General features: G+C 34.7%; 2 protein-coding genes across 2 annotated transcripts; one reads left to right on the top strand and one right to left on the bottom strand.

The window, feature by feature from the left end:
* Positions 1–5,150: 5,150 nt before the first annotated feature.
* On the top strand, positions 5,151–7,841 carry LOC147390006 (protein IQ-DOMAIN 17-like). Its single transcript, XM_086419964.1, has 5 exons — positions 5,151–5,850; positions 5,949–6,251; positions 6,339–6,584; positions 6,663–6,800; positions 6,892–7,841. Exons 1-5 carry the CDS (start codon positions 5,716–5,718, stop codon positions 7,681–7,683), a joined length of 1,614 nt encoding a protein of 537 aa, XP_086276090.1. The 5' UTR covers positions 5,151–5,715; the 3' UTR covers positions 7,684–7,841.
* A 4,500-nt stretch (positions 7,842–12,341) lies between these two features.
* On the bottom strand, positions 12,342–13,010 carry LOC147390005 (protein BRANCHLESS TRICHOME-like). Its single transcript, XM_086419807.1, has one exon. It carries the CDS (start codon positions 13,008–13,010, stop codon positions 12,342–12,344), a length of 669 nt encoding a protein of 222 aa, XP_086275933.1.
* Between the last annotated feature and the right edge of the window lie 1,429 nt (positions 13,011–14,439).

Below are 14,439 nucleotides of genomic sequence, written 5' to 3'. Positions count from 1 at the left end.
TGAAATATAGAAGGAACAAGTTGGCCCTAATCCTTGGAAAAGCCATTTTAGAGATATCCCCAGCCAAAATAAAAGAAAAATGACATGATCCATGTTTGTAAAATACATTTGAGTTATAACGGCCACCATTCGATTTCATTTGCTGTATGTATCCTGTTATAAAATGACTTGAAATTTTTTTTATCAATCATAATTTTTTTAAGTCATAGGGATATATACAAGTCAATCGCAACTAATCCTGATCTGGAATTGATTGTGTTAGGATAGAAGCACAGAAGGTCCGTGACGTTCTCGGGATGAACGATAGATATTCCATTAAGAAGCATACAAGGTCCATTAGAAAGTTCGGAAGTATGGGCTATTTTGAATCCTCAACAAATAAGGATTCACATTTGTCTTTTATGCCAAAAATCAGTAGAGAGTGTTGTATATGTGAACACATTAGTGAAGCTCACTTAGTAATTTGATCAAACACCTATTAGGTATTTTATCAAATATCTTGTAGGCCACACTTTCTAAGACCTTGTTTGATAATGACAATGAAAGATAATTCAACTGATAGCAGCAAATGTAAAGAAGATAAACAACTACACAAAGAAAAGAGTAAGAACACAATATCTACAACACGAAAAAGTGTTACGTTATTTACTTGAAGGTTACGTCCACGAAGGTATGAGCATTAGAGCCCGATTTCACTATGAAGAAAATGGGACAAATCGATATAAGGAGTCACTTCTATCACTTAGCTCCACCTTCTTCTAAATCTCAATCTTCTCAAACTCTTAATCTCTCCTCTTGATTTTCTTTTTTTCTCAACTTTCTTTTCTTGAAAAGACTTAAGACTTGAAGTTAGGCTTCATTAAACAAAAGAAAATAAAACCCCATCATTTTAAAAACACCACAAAGTGGGCCATTTACATAAATTACAAGTTCAACTCATATTAACTTGGACCAACCCAAAAAATACACAATTTGCATTGGGCCTAATTGATTTTGAGCCATTCTTCAATGGAGAGGATATATCAGATCTCATAAAATTAGTAGAGTGATAAGGATGCAATTGACATTTTCAGTAAAAGAAATATAAGGAATATATTGGCCTATAAAACAAATAATATCCTGACTTTTAATTTCTTGTGTATGAAACTAAGAGGTCTGCCTTTAGCATTAAAGATTCTTTGACATATCACATTGGTGCTCGGAGGAGGTTAGAAACTGTTCTAACAGAAACAAAGAGAGGATCGTCATCATAGATCTCGAGGTGTATAAGCGATCAGAAAAGGCCATCACAATAAACATCACATTTTTTTGGTCAAGGGAAAAAATGGTCGATTTGACAATTTTGAAAAAAAGAAAAAACATGAATTTTAGTTGAATGATCTAATGATTTGGTCAAATCAGATTTTGTGGTAAGTGAGGTTTGAAAGATGAGTGAATTCTTACATAGAAGAGTTTTTAGTCTTATTTTTTACTGAACAAATATATATGGTAAAGATCTTGGGCTTGGAAACAATCCATAAACATAAATTTTAAGCCCATGATGAAAAAACCTCAAATTCAATGGCTATAAACAAATCTGGTTGATTTTATTTTGTGTCTAGGTCCACCAAAAAGTGGATGAAACATTAATCAGATTAGTAGGTCTAGAAGAATATGCATTGTCTCTCACCGTATAAACTTGTGAGCCTCTCTACTTATTGCCAATTGATTTTGAGTTGGACCCCAAACTTATCTTGGTATCAGAGTGGGCCTTTCTCTCTTTCAGGTCATCCAGTTCACATCTTCACATGCTTTAGCCCAGTCCAACCCATATGTGTGGGGGCATGTTGAGTTTAGTCCCACTTTGGACATTCATTGTCTTGTATCTCTTCTTATAAGATCATGAGCCTCTCCACTCATTGCCAATTGGTTTTGAGTTAGATCCCCAAATTTGTCATAAATTTCTAGAATATTCTTGCCACATTCAAATTCATCATCTTATAGGCTTGATTAATGAGGAAAGTAACCTCGGTAACTTTAATACATGCATGGTACTAAGTCTCATAACCCACAAGACGGGACTTCTCCATTTGCATACGAAAGAGTGGAATCCTAACTTCACAGAGATGGGAGCTGATCCACAGAGAGAAAGATGATGCATTACGAGAGAGAGAGTACGCATGCCGATTCAAAATCAGAATTGAGCCAAGCGTACGTGCAGAGACCACGACACCAAAGGAGCATAAATGTACGTATGAATAACAATAACGTACAAAGACGAAGCTTATAAAAAAGTGAAGAAGGATTACTAAGTCAGGTAAGCAAAGTTTTTCTCTGAAACATGATACTCTGTTGAATTGTGGCATACCGTGATCAAACTTAGCTCCTTCACTGGAGGAGGTAGCAATTTTTCACAGCCCAATCAACCCACTTGTCTTTCTTGCTCTCTCTTTTTCTTAAATGTTGAAGAGTAGTTTTTCTTCTAAGATTCTCCATGACACCATAATTTCTAATTAATTTCCCAAAAAAATATATATATATATAAATCAATGTATATGAAATACATAACAATTTTTTATTTTAAAATGTAAATTATTTGCATTAGTTAGTAATTTTCCATTATACCAACGAATTCATTGATTATAAAAGTGATGAATTCACTCGAAATGCATGTTTTGAGAATTGAAATGAACAGTGTACCAACACCGGAATTTGGACATAAGTTGTGGACGTTTTGGGGAAAATCTCTAAAGAAAAAAAATAAGAGAATGGTTGAGAATAAGTAAAAGTTGGGGTGCCAATAAAAGCTCTCATTTGTTTGTTTTTTTGTTTTTAGATTGCTATTTTTGGGTTTAAGATTTTATATGAGTGTAAATAACTACTAAAATGGTTTGAAAGGGTATTATAATGTTTTGTAAAGTTGAGATTCTAATTTGAGCTAAATTTTTGTAATGTTTGAAGGGTGAATTTTAATCTTTAATTGGCGTGAGAAATAATTTAAGAAATTGGAGTGTAATAAGTAAAAGTTGGGGTGCTAATAGCAGCTCTCTAAAACCGATGTGAAAAAAAAAATACAGAGTTGATATCAATGCTAGTACCTTAGAATAGAGGACCTCCGAACCTAGTTCCAACCGGTCTCTAAAATTCTGACAATCCCTCTAAATCACTATTCACATCTTTAGCTTTGAAGACTAAGCAAAAACATAGAGATGATCTCTATTTCACTATTCATTTGGTACAAAAACCAATTATGTCTCCATCTTTTTACATAAATGTCATTTTCTTGAATTCCCTTTTTCAATAAAAATATGTTATATATATAAAAATTTTGTCATCTATTTATTTTCAATTATTATTCAATATTTCAAGCTCTTTTTATTGTATATTTATAAAAATATTTTAAAACTTAGATTCAATCATTTGATCGACCAAATTCAACAAAAAATTATAATTAAAAATAAGTTTGATCATGAATATTCATTTTTAAATTATTTATCACATCACAATTTCAAAAATTAGAATACACCATCCAAACATTACAAAAATTTGGTTCAAAGTTATTTCTTCAACAATACAAAACATTATAATTCATTCAAACAACTTCCATAGTTGTTTCCTACTGATTAGAATCATATAAAATACTAAATTCAATCAATTGAAATCTTAAAAATAAAAATAAATTAATTTTTAATTATTTTCATTGGTGGATTGTTTTTTTATATTTAAATTGGAATGTAACAAGTAAAGTTGGGTTGCCAATAGCAACTTTCTTATTTGTTTTATATTTAACTTGGGATGTAATAAATAAAGTTGGGTGGCCAATAGCAACTTTATTGATTTTAATTATGTGAATAGTGAGTTAGAGACGTGAATAGTGATTTAGAGGTTGGACCCATTGGAGATTCAATTAGCAGGAGAGCATTTTCTCTATAATTAGAGAAGATGCCAATATAGAGACAAAATGTAGAGATTTGCATTGGAGTTGCTCTTAGAGATCACCGGATTGACACAAGTATATTGGCTACCCCACAATTTATTCGACAAATAGGAAGGATTTTTCCAAATTAATCATATTTTGACTATTTTCCTTAGAAAAATGCTGAAATGACTTCCTTCGACACTATTGTGCTTGACATTGCGTTGACGTGACAATGAGTAGAGAACCATAGATTTTCAAGATTGCATATGAGGGAAGAATAAAACTTTGATTCTCTGTATACTATCATATTAGAACAAGTTTGCAGTGTCCACATAAGTCAGTCTTTTTTTTTTTTTTTTGTAGATAAGTTGAAAATTTTATTAGCTCGCAAAAAATTTACACAAGGAATTACCCCTTAGTTTTCAAGCTTGACTAGGGCTAAATCTAAGGAGTCTCTCATTAAATTTTTCCTAATCAACAAAGGGAGAAATCCAATAATTTAGAAAGTACAAGATGATTTAGATACCATAGCAAACTTTGCGAGGACATCTGCAACCGAGTTAGTTTCTGTCTAGGTGTGAACGATCCTCAAGTTCACAGAAGTCAGTTTCGACATCACTTTTCATTATTGTGTTTGCGCAATATAAGACACACTTCTCACATACTATGTTTCATGATTTAAATAGGTTGCAAAAAATCAAGTTGTACGCGAATCAACACAATACGTTAATGATACAATAATTAAATAGGATTAATATGCCTCAATTGATAAAGTCTTTGGGTGATGATACTAAAGATTTGGATTCAAATCCCACCAACAACAAGTTACTAAACTTATTAAAACACAATTTTATCGATAAAATAAGAAAGCTTCTATTGCCTACCAACTACTATTGATGTTCCCTTGAAAAGTGTGGTAATTCTTTGGTTATTTACATAAGAACTAGGGTGCCATTAGCAAAAGTTGGTGATTTATAATGACTCAAATTTTAATATTTACATAAATCCACATGTGCCTTAGCAAATGCCACCTGCATCCATTACTCCATTCTAATGTATATAAAGCATGCATTAGATCGTGGTGGAAAACTGAAATAGAAAGTTGAAAACAAGTTTTCGAGAAGTTTGACTGTTCTGCAAGGAAATGAACCCCAAAGTTCAGATACAGTTAAAAATGGCTAAGTTGGTGGCGGTCTTCGAGGGGGGTACTACTAGCCACATTAAACACACCCCACTCTCTGTCCTCTCTTCTGTTCCAATCGCACCTCTTCTTTCATCTTTCACCTCGTCCTTTAGCTGCTTTCAGCACGTGACGCCATTAGTGCTCCTTGTTTTCAAGAGAAAAGAAAAGCTTACCTCCAAAAAGCTCTACTATCAAAGCTCTTTGGGTTCCTCCTCGATCTCACAACGGCAACATCTACAGTCTACACCTCTCTCTCTCTCTCTTTTTATTTATTTATTTTTTTTTATATCTGCTTTCATCTTTCGACGTTCTCGAGATCACTCGCTTTCTTTTACAGACAATTCTTGAATGAATTATTTAACAATCTGACACCTCCATTAGTGTTTCCATGCCACTAAAAGACACCCCTCTCATCTCAGATATATTAGAGCTCGTACTTCATAAACGTTACAGTCTCTGTCCCCTCTCTTTCATCTTTTACTGTTAAAAGGGAGGGGGTGAAGGAATTTCTTCTTCAACTACTCTGCCCTCTCTTTATCTAATTTCATTCTCCCACTACTTATCTGCTTTTGGTGCATTTCCTGTGTAAAATCAAAAATGTAAATGCAAATAAGTTTTCTTATCTCCATCTACTATGGGTAAGAAAGGAGGTAACTCATGGTTGACTGTAGTCAAAAGGGCTTTCAGGTCTCCTTCTAAGGAGAATCATGAGAAACCTAGGTCTAGCAGAAGGAGAGAGGAACATGAGCAAGAAGAAGAAGAAGAAAAGGTGAGATCTTTTTGAGTTTCTAAATCGATTTCTCTATGATATATTTATAGCTAGATTTATCGCTACTATTAAGGAATTTGTTTTCTGGGATTGTGCAGAAGCGGGAGAAACGAAGATGGCTTTTTCGAAAACCTTCGAATCACGAATCGGTTACACAACAACAATGCGAAACGAAGACGACCGCTACGACACCATCGCTAACAAATCATGTCTCGATGGTCACTGCTGCAGAGCAAAGGCACGCCATTGCCGTGGCTGTGGCGACTGCTGCAACAGCAGAGGCAGCTGTGGCTACGGCCCAAGCAGCAGTGGAGGTTGTTCGACTCACCAGGCCTTCCAATTTCATTGGAGAATTAAACTACGCTGTCATTGCAATTCAAACGGCTTTCAGAGGATATTTGGTAATAGAAAGATAGATGAGTTGATTTGATTTGATTTGTTATGGTCTTCATTCTTGACTCTTGACTCTTAACCCTCTACTCTTGAAGGCGAGGAGAGCTCTTCGTGCACTTAAAGGGTTGGTAAAGCTACAAGCTTTAGTGAGAGGACACAACGTTAGAAAGCAAGCGAAGATGACTCTTCGATGTATGCAAGCTCTTGTTCGAGTGCAAACTCGAGTACGCGATCAACGGATGAGACTTTCGGTAGATGGGAGCCGAAAATCCACCCTTAGCGACACCATAAGTTTATTGGAATCTCAGTATCTACAGGATATAGCAGAAAGAAAATCCATAGTAAGTGGTTTTAATTTCCCTTAATTTACTAAAACTTCAAAGTTGAACTGTTTAATTTTAATGTTGTTATTTTCGCAGTCGAGAGATGGAAGTATGATTGTAGATGATTGGGACGATCGTCCACACACACTTGAGGAAATCCAAGCCATGTTGCAGAGCAGAAAAGAAGCTGCTTTAAATCGTGAAAAAGCACTCGCTTACGCCTTCTCTCACCAGGTTCATCTCTCTTCCTCTCTTTCTCTGTTTATCGTTCTTGGATCTCTCATGGGCTTATTATTCTGCAATTCATGTGGATGTGCGTGTGAAGATATGGAGATCTGGTAGTGGGATTAATAATGCTTCAGCTGGAAATGAAGAAGAAGAAGAAGTCGAAGAGAGACCAAAATGGCTCCACCGCTGGATGTCTACGAAACCATGGGAAAACATGGCAAGAGCTTCGACTGATCAAAGAGTAGAACCCATTAAAACTGTAGAAATCGACACGGCAAGGCCGTACGCTTACTCAAATCCTAGCATCAGATCACAGCATCATCATCAATATAATTATCAACAACAATCTCCTCTACATAGAACCCACCACCGTCTCTCCCTCCACCAACCACCTGTCACGCCCTCTCCTTCCAAAACAAGGCCCATGCTTCAAGTACGTTCGGCGAGTCCTCGTTGCCTAAGAGAAGAGAGAAACAGCTACTCAACTGTACACACGCCGCGCAGCATCGCCAGTTACTACTACAATGGTGGTCATCCTTCTGATAATCATGCTGCAATGCCACCAATGCCTAATTACATGGTTGCCACCGAGTCTGCAAAGGCTAAGGTTCGATCACAGAGCGCACCAAGGCAGAGGCCATCCACACCGGAGAGAGAACGAGTTGGCTCAGCCAAGAAGCGACTCTCCTTCCCCGTTCCTGATCCATATAACAACAATTATAGTGGTGTTGGTGTTGGTTTGGTACAGAACTTGACGAGTGCAAGTGTTCATGGGATGGAGCAAGACTCGTACTTGTCCTCTTGTTGTACAGACAGCCTTCGTGGTGAAATATCTCCCTCGTCAACTAGTCATCTCATGAGGTTGTTGAGACGAGGCAAAGACAATTAATTAACTGGCTGATTTGCTACCCATCAATATTTATGGAGATAATGATGGGCTGCTTGCTTGCTTCTTGCCACTTGTATCTTTCTTTTAATGAATCCATATTTTCATCATTAACGAGATTTAGTAGTCAAAATTAACTTGGTAAGTCGTCGTCAGAATTACGACGACGTTATTGGAGTTCTTTTCAAGATACATGGATGGGTATAGGATGTGCAATAATTTTTTTTTTTTTAATGCTGAAATAACATTGAAATTCATACATTCTTGATGTGGATGTGTGCAAAATAGATGATTTTCACCGACGATGTACAAGTGAGAAGCATCTATGGTCCTGTGTGTGTGCGCGACAACACATGAAACGATGCCAATTTTAATGTCTCTCCAACACGATAAATTGACTTTTTTTTTTTATATTTATAAACAGTAATTCTTTTATATAAGAAAATATTTTTAGATGGACTAAGAAAAAGATCTATGATTATATGCACATGTCACGTCAAAAATATCAATTTTACTAGTAATTAGTCTTTTCTATCTTCAACAAGCAAAGTAAATATTAGAAAAAGGTTAATGATAAATTGACTCAAAACTCACTCAACTATAGATAATCACAGATATTTTCTTATGCTTTCGGAGAAAAGAAATCTATGGCATGGCATGTACCACGAGTTGAGTGTCTACTTTCAAGTCAGTTTATCAAGTCTTAGGAAAATGTTGGTGTGACTGCTTTGTCCAATGCATTTTGCACTACGTGGCATGGAGGTGTGCACGGAGCCATAGATTGTTTGGTGCACACCTCCACATAAGCACAGTTTGAAATGTTGTCACTCGAGCACAACTCAAAGGATTATATTAAGGAAAAGAAAATTGCTGGAATGATTGCGTTTCACACTGACATACTGAACCATTGATGTTGTTCGTCAAGATACAAAAGAGAGACATCTATGATTTTGTGCGGTGCAGTCACAACAACACGAACTCAAAGGATTATATTAACGAAAAGAAAAATGTTGAAGTTAATGTGTTATTCAATGTATTTCACATCATGCTAACATGGAGGTGTGCACCATAGTAACCAAAAATAATGTTCTAACTTTAAAAAGTTATGCTTTTTATGTTTTAAACAAGTTTTTTTTTTTTCAAAAATAGAAAAAGAAGCAAACACTTTCTTTTGTAACGTTGGATTTGAGGATAATATCTTGATGTAAAGATTTTTCATTTTTTCAATAGTTTATCATTTTCAACAAAAGATAGGTTGGTGAGTAAACCTTTTTTGGCATCATAAAATGTACAATTATGATTGAGAACATGTTATATTGAAAATATAGAATAAATTAAAATAAATATCTTATGTATTATTAATAAATATTTCATAATTTCTACACCACAAATTGTTGGGAGGAAAGTAATAGCCTCACCAGCACCCATCAACATGATCGTTAGGATGATAGGGATTCTCAATAAAAATGTATTTTTAGGGAAAAATATATTAATCCTTAGAAGATTGGAATTACTCTCGAGGAAAAATATGTTTTTCCTCAAATCCTAACAATCCTGTTGATGGAGAGTCTCAACAGTGGGTTGAGGAGACAAGATCCATCAACTTCATCGTTGAGATGGTTGGGATTCCCAAGAAAAATGTATCTCTAAGGAAGGTATATTAATCCTTAGAGGATTGGAACTAATCTTGAGGAAAAATATATTTTTCCTCAAATCTTAATGATTATGTTGATGGAGAACCACAATTGTGGGTTGAGACTAGAAAAAGAAATGTCCATGTTAGGATATTGTTTTTCATCCTTCAAGGAATTTTAGTAACACCACCCTTCTAAATTGGTAATATTAGATTTAAAATTATCATCTTGATTTTTATTTTGGAATTTCAAAAAGAAGTCTTTTGATATATTGTCTGGATTTTATGATGGTAATATTCACCAAATATTGAAAATATGAGATATTTCTATAATATTATTTTTTACTATCATTATGATGTATACAAAAGTAATATATAATATATTACCTATCTACTAACCTCTTTAATATATTATTTAAAAGTGTTATGCTGGGGTGACATTGGGATTCTCATATTTTTAAAGTGGAGGTGTGCACATAACCATAGATGCTTTTCAATCGTATCTCGAGAAAACAATCTATGACAATCACACCAATGCAATGAAAAACAAAGTGCCCCATGATTTTTCTATTAAAAAGCCTTTCTTAACCAAAAGAATCGTGTTAGGGTGACACAAACGGAGACACAAAGGTGATAAAATGATGTGGTGTCACACACATTATAGTAGATGTTTTTCCGTGAGATACAAGTAAAAAGCATCTATGATTATGTGCGCTCCACCACATCATTTTTGTTACCTTTATGTCTCTGTTTGTGTCACTTCAGCATTTTCCTAATCAAAAAGGAAAAAAAAAAAAATCATGCTATACCACATTACTTCATGAACGCGTGCATGTGATAACAATATTACTTAAGAACATGTGAATCCTAATGAGTACGGTAGAATTTTTAAGGTTTTTTTTTTTTTTCTTTTTTCTTTTTGAGCATGATCCTATAACATAATATATATATATATATATATATATATATATATATTCATATGCCACATTTCGAAGAATACTTTTAAATTCGATCTTAAAGTAAAGAGATCATAAAGTTAAAGTAACGAGAATCAATTTTAAAGTGGGTCGAGGCAACCGGATAAGGTTTTTGGAAGATACATTGTGTGGCAATCGGTCTCTAATGGAGGTATTTCCAAACTTATACTCCATCTCCTCAAAGAAAGGACAAGCCATCATATCTTTCCGAAGAGATGTGAGTGGAGAATGGGCATGAGATCTCGATTTTCGAAGAGACATTAATGAGTTGGAACTGCAAGCAGTTGGTAGACTAGTTATCGACGCTTCAAGTATCGAACTATGCAAGGGAAGAGAAGATGAGAGAATATGAACAATGAGTAAAGATAAAAGATTTTCGGTACATTCATTCTACCAATTCTTGTGCAATGACGGGGACTCGTTATTTCCTCATGTTTCAATTTGGGGCCCGAAAGTGCCAAGCAAAGTCACTTTCTTCATATGGGCGACAACTTTAGGAAGGATTCAAACGACTGATTTTTTTATGCTGCGTGGATGGTGTGGGCGAATTGTTGTGTGCTACGTATGGAAAATGGAGAATCATTGGATCACTTTCTAATCCATTGCAAATTCTCACATGACATTTAAGTTCATTTTTTAAAGCTATATGGGGTTGTGACATGCTTACCAAAATCGATTAAGGATATATTCATTAGTTGGTCGTCAATTGAGCACTCGTTTGGCAACACAAAAAAGATGTTGTGGAGTATTACCCCATTCACAATTTGTTAGGGGTGTGGTTTGAAAGGAATAGACGCATTTTCAAGGGGAAACACAAAGATTGTCTAGATACGATTATGTCTATCTTGGGTCTCATCTTTTGTTGATCCATAGTATATAAGGAGTTTAGGGGCTTGTTTTTTGAAGATTTTTTTGTACAATTAGAATGAGATTTGTGGTTCTATGCGTGAATAGTTCTATTTTGTAAGGCCTTACCAGGTTGGTCATCTCGACCGATTTGGTTTTGTTTCATAATTGCAATGCTATTTATAAAAAAAAAAAAGGACTATAACTTGACAAAATAATACTCAATCTAGAGTTAAATTAGACGGAACTCACAAGAATCCTTTGGCAGTGATTATATAATAACATACTTAATCGAAAATAAATTGAGGAGAATCCATGATAGGGAGATTGAGAACAATCTATATGAACTTTTGAGCTAAGTGGCCAAATCCTTTTGTTTTGTGAGGGATGGTACTCTCACTTTCAAACCTCACTCCAATGATTTATAGGATCATGTTCTAACTTTACTCAAATATTGACACCCCACTCCCAAAATATTGGAAATCCGCTCTCCATGGAAAACCTTGATCGAGCCGCTATTGTATATGAAATATTGATGATCATAGCCACCAATTGTGGAAATATATCGGTGAAATTATAGTTTGGTAACTTAAGCATAGTTGATTTTCGTGTGTAGGTCCACCAAGACAAAAGAGTTTTTTGCCATTGCGAGGGATGTATCAAATTCACACTCTGTTGAGCATATCAAAGGAAAATTTCTCAATTTGTATGGAAACAGGGACCACTGCATCTCTCTTACACCACATCTTATCCCTTACACTCTCCATATTCCTGACGTTCTAATCTTCAAACAGATAAGGTAAACTTTAAACCACTTGAATTTCAGCTCGTGAGTCCATGAATACTGCCCTCAAGTTCTAATGATTATAGGTGAATTACCATTTCGTGAGCTGAATTTGAAGAATTAGCGATTCTATGTCACTGTTCATTTTAATTACCAAAACCTGAACGACAACAAATTTAGAGGTTTTAAAGTGACCATTTCGCAGGTTTAAAGTGACAATTTCCAATGAACAGTGAGATAAATCGGTCAAAAGTTGATCACTTTTTTCGTAAATATCCCATGATTATACAAGAGTCAAGGACACATTATTATTAATTTTTTGATCAAATTTTTGTGAAGGCCAGTTTTCAAGAACAAATCATATGAAAACGAGAAAAAAGTAGATAATTATAAAAATAACATTTTTTGAGAGAGAGACCAATCAATCGATGATAAGATTATCCATGCGAATGGAGCTCTTCTGTCTCAGAAGCCGAAACTGAGCCTTTTCATAGTCCAACTTGGAACTGAATTGCCTACCCCTCGAGCTGATGGCTCGAACCACTCTCGGAAACTCCACAAGCCCTTTGATCCCTCTCTTTATATGAGGATTCTCAGCTTCTGGCGATGTTCTTCGCTTACTTACAGTCCAATGAGCAGCACCATTAGAATTCTGACATGAACCCATTGTTGTACATTTGTTATTAGAGAGAATTCCCAATGCATCATACTCCACCTTTGATGGTGATACATTAACTTGGATCCTTTTCGAAAACTCCAACTCTGACAATTTTTCTTCAAACAAAGTCTTTGCTTCCATAAGCTTCATCTGAACTCTCTCTTCCCTTAAAGCTTCAGCCATTCTTAGCATCTTTCTTTCCTTCCCCATGTCTTTTTTCATCCGATCGATCTCTGCTTTATCCAATGCAACCTTCTTCGCAAGCTTTTCGCAAACATACTCCATGGCTTCTCTTCTGTTCTTCTCATCCAAAAGCTCTTTGGATAGTTTCTTATTGAGTGATTCGACACTCTTCCGAACCTTATGTTCAAATTCGAGCTCTTCCTTCAATTTGGTGAGCTGAGCTTGAGCAATGTCGAGTTCGGAGTCCATGATGGATCAGAAGAAGGGAGGTCCCAAATATAAGCAGCACAAGGAGATGACGGTGATGATGGTGAAGTTGTTGAGGCTTGTAATAAAATTGGTTCTTTATAAGTAAAGCTTCCAGCCTGGATAGTGGTGGTGTGTTCTATGATGGTTTGATTTGTGAGTTTGTGTGGGCCTCTTATGTCCTATCATCACCACCTCTCTCCCTCCATTTATCTACCTTTTCTTTCTCCCTTTGATCCGCTTTTCAGTGATTTCGCTCTCAAGACATGTAGCAATCTGGGTAGGTTCATCAGTTGTGGTATTTATTTGCTTAATTTATACATTATAAATTGGGACACATGCATGTGCATCCCAGTCCCATCGTACGTAATTAAAACGAGAGTTAGACTATCCTGACTAACTTAGTGAGATTTCAATTCTTGCTAAGGGTTAACATCACATCACTCTAGATTTCTTGGAAAATTTCAGATTATAAAAATGTTCAAAATAATATCTTTTTTGAGCTTGATCAAGGTGTTGAAAATGGACACTCACACCCAAAATTTAAAATTAAAATTCATAGGTGAGAAATAACTTTAAAAAAATTATATTTTTGTAGAATTCTTAAAACTTTGTGATCTACACCCCTATCTAATCATGTTTTTATTTGGATGGAACATGGATGGGTAGTTAAGAAACTTTCCTTACTAAGAGCATCTCCAATCCTTTTTTCATATAGTTATATATGAAGAGAGAATACTTTTCAATGTCTCTTTATAAGTTAAAGTCAAAATTACTTTAAAGTTTAAATTCTTCAAATGCAAATTTGAAAAGATATTGTTCACTATTTAAAACCTTACTTCAATAGTAGACAACAAATAAAAATTGATTTTCTTTTACATATATAAGAAAGGAGAAAAATAAAAAATGACAAGACTATCTATTTCGAAGAGTTTCATTGTAGTGAATTATTAAATTTGATAATCAAAGTACAATTTGACAAGATGTTATCTTTAAATTGTGAATATAACTTTGAAGAAGAGTTGGAAATGCTTTAAGAAAAATGTTTTACTTAAAACGAATGTGCTCGTCAAGGGCAGAGCCTGGATTTTCTTGCATGGTTGAGTTTGAAGGTGATTGATTTTGGAAAAAAAATTCAAAATTTCTTGGTTAGAGATTGAAGAGAAGGTATTTCTCATTAATCTCTGATAGAAGATTTAAGTCGAGGGGACAATGTCCTCAATTTAAAAAATATAGGGTATCTCAAAGATTCACCAAAATGATTACATACCTCCTTTATCCCAATATTCTCTAATAGTTTAATGCAAAATGATTTGAACACTCTCATTATTAAACTTAAACAAGAAATCATTTGATTTCTCTTTTCCAAAATTTCATCTTCAACCTAAGAAAAATCTATGAGCTTAGTCTTCAACCTTAAAATTAATCTTCT

This window comes from Akebia trifoliata, chromosome 12 (assembly GCF_017979445.1).
Source record: "Akebia trifoliata isolate Shusen 1 chromosome 12, ASM1797944v1, whole genome shotgun sequence".
NCBI classification, from domain to species: domain Eukaryota; kingdom Viridiplantae; phylum Streptophyta; class Magnoliopsida; order Ranunculales; family Lardizabalaceae; genus Akebia; species Akebia trifoliata.
This window is presented reverse-complemented; position numbering and strand designations above follow the sequence as displayed.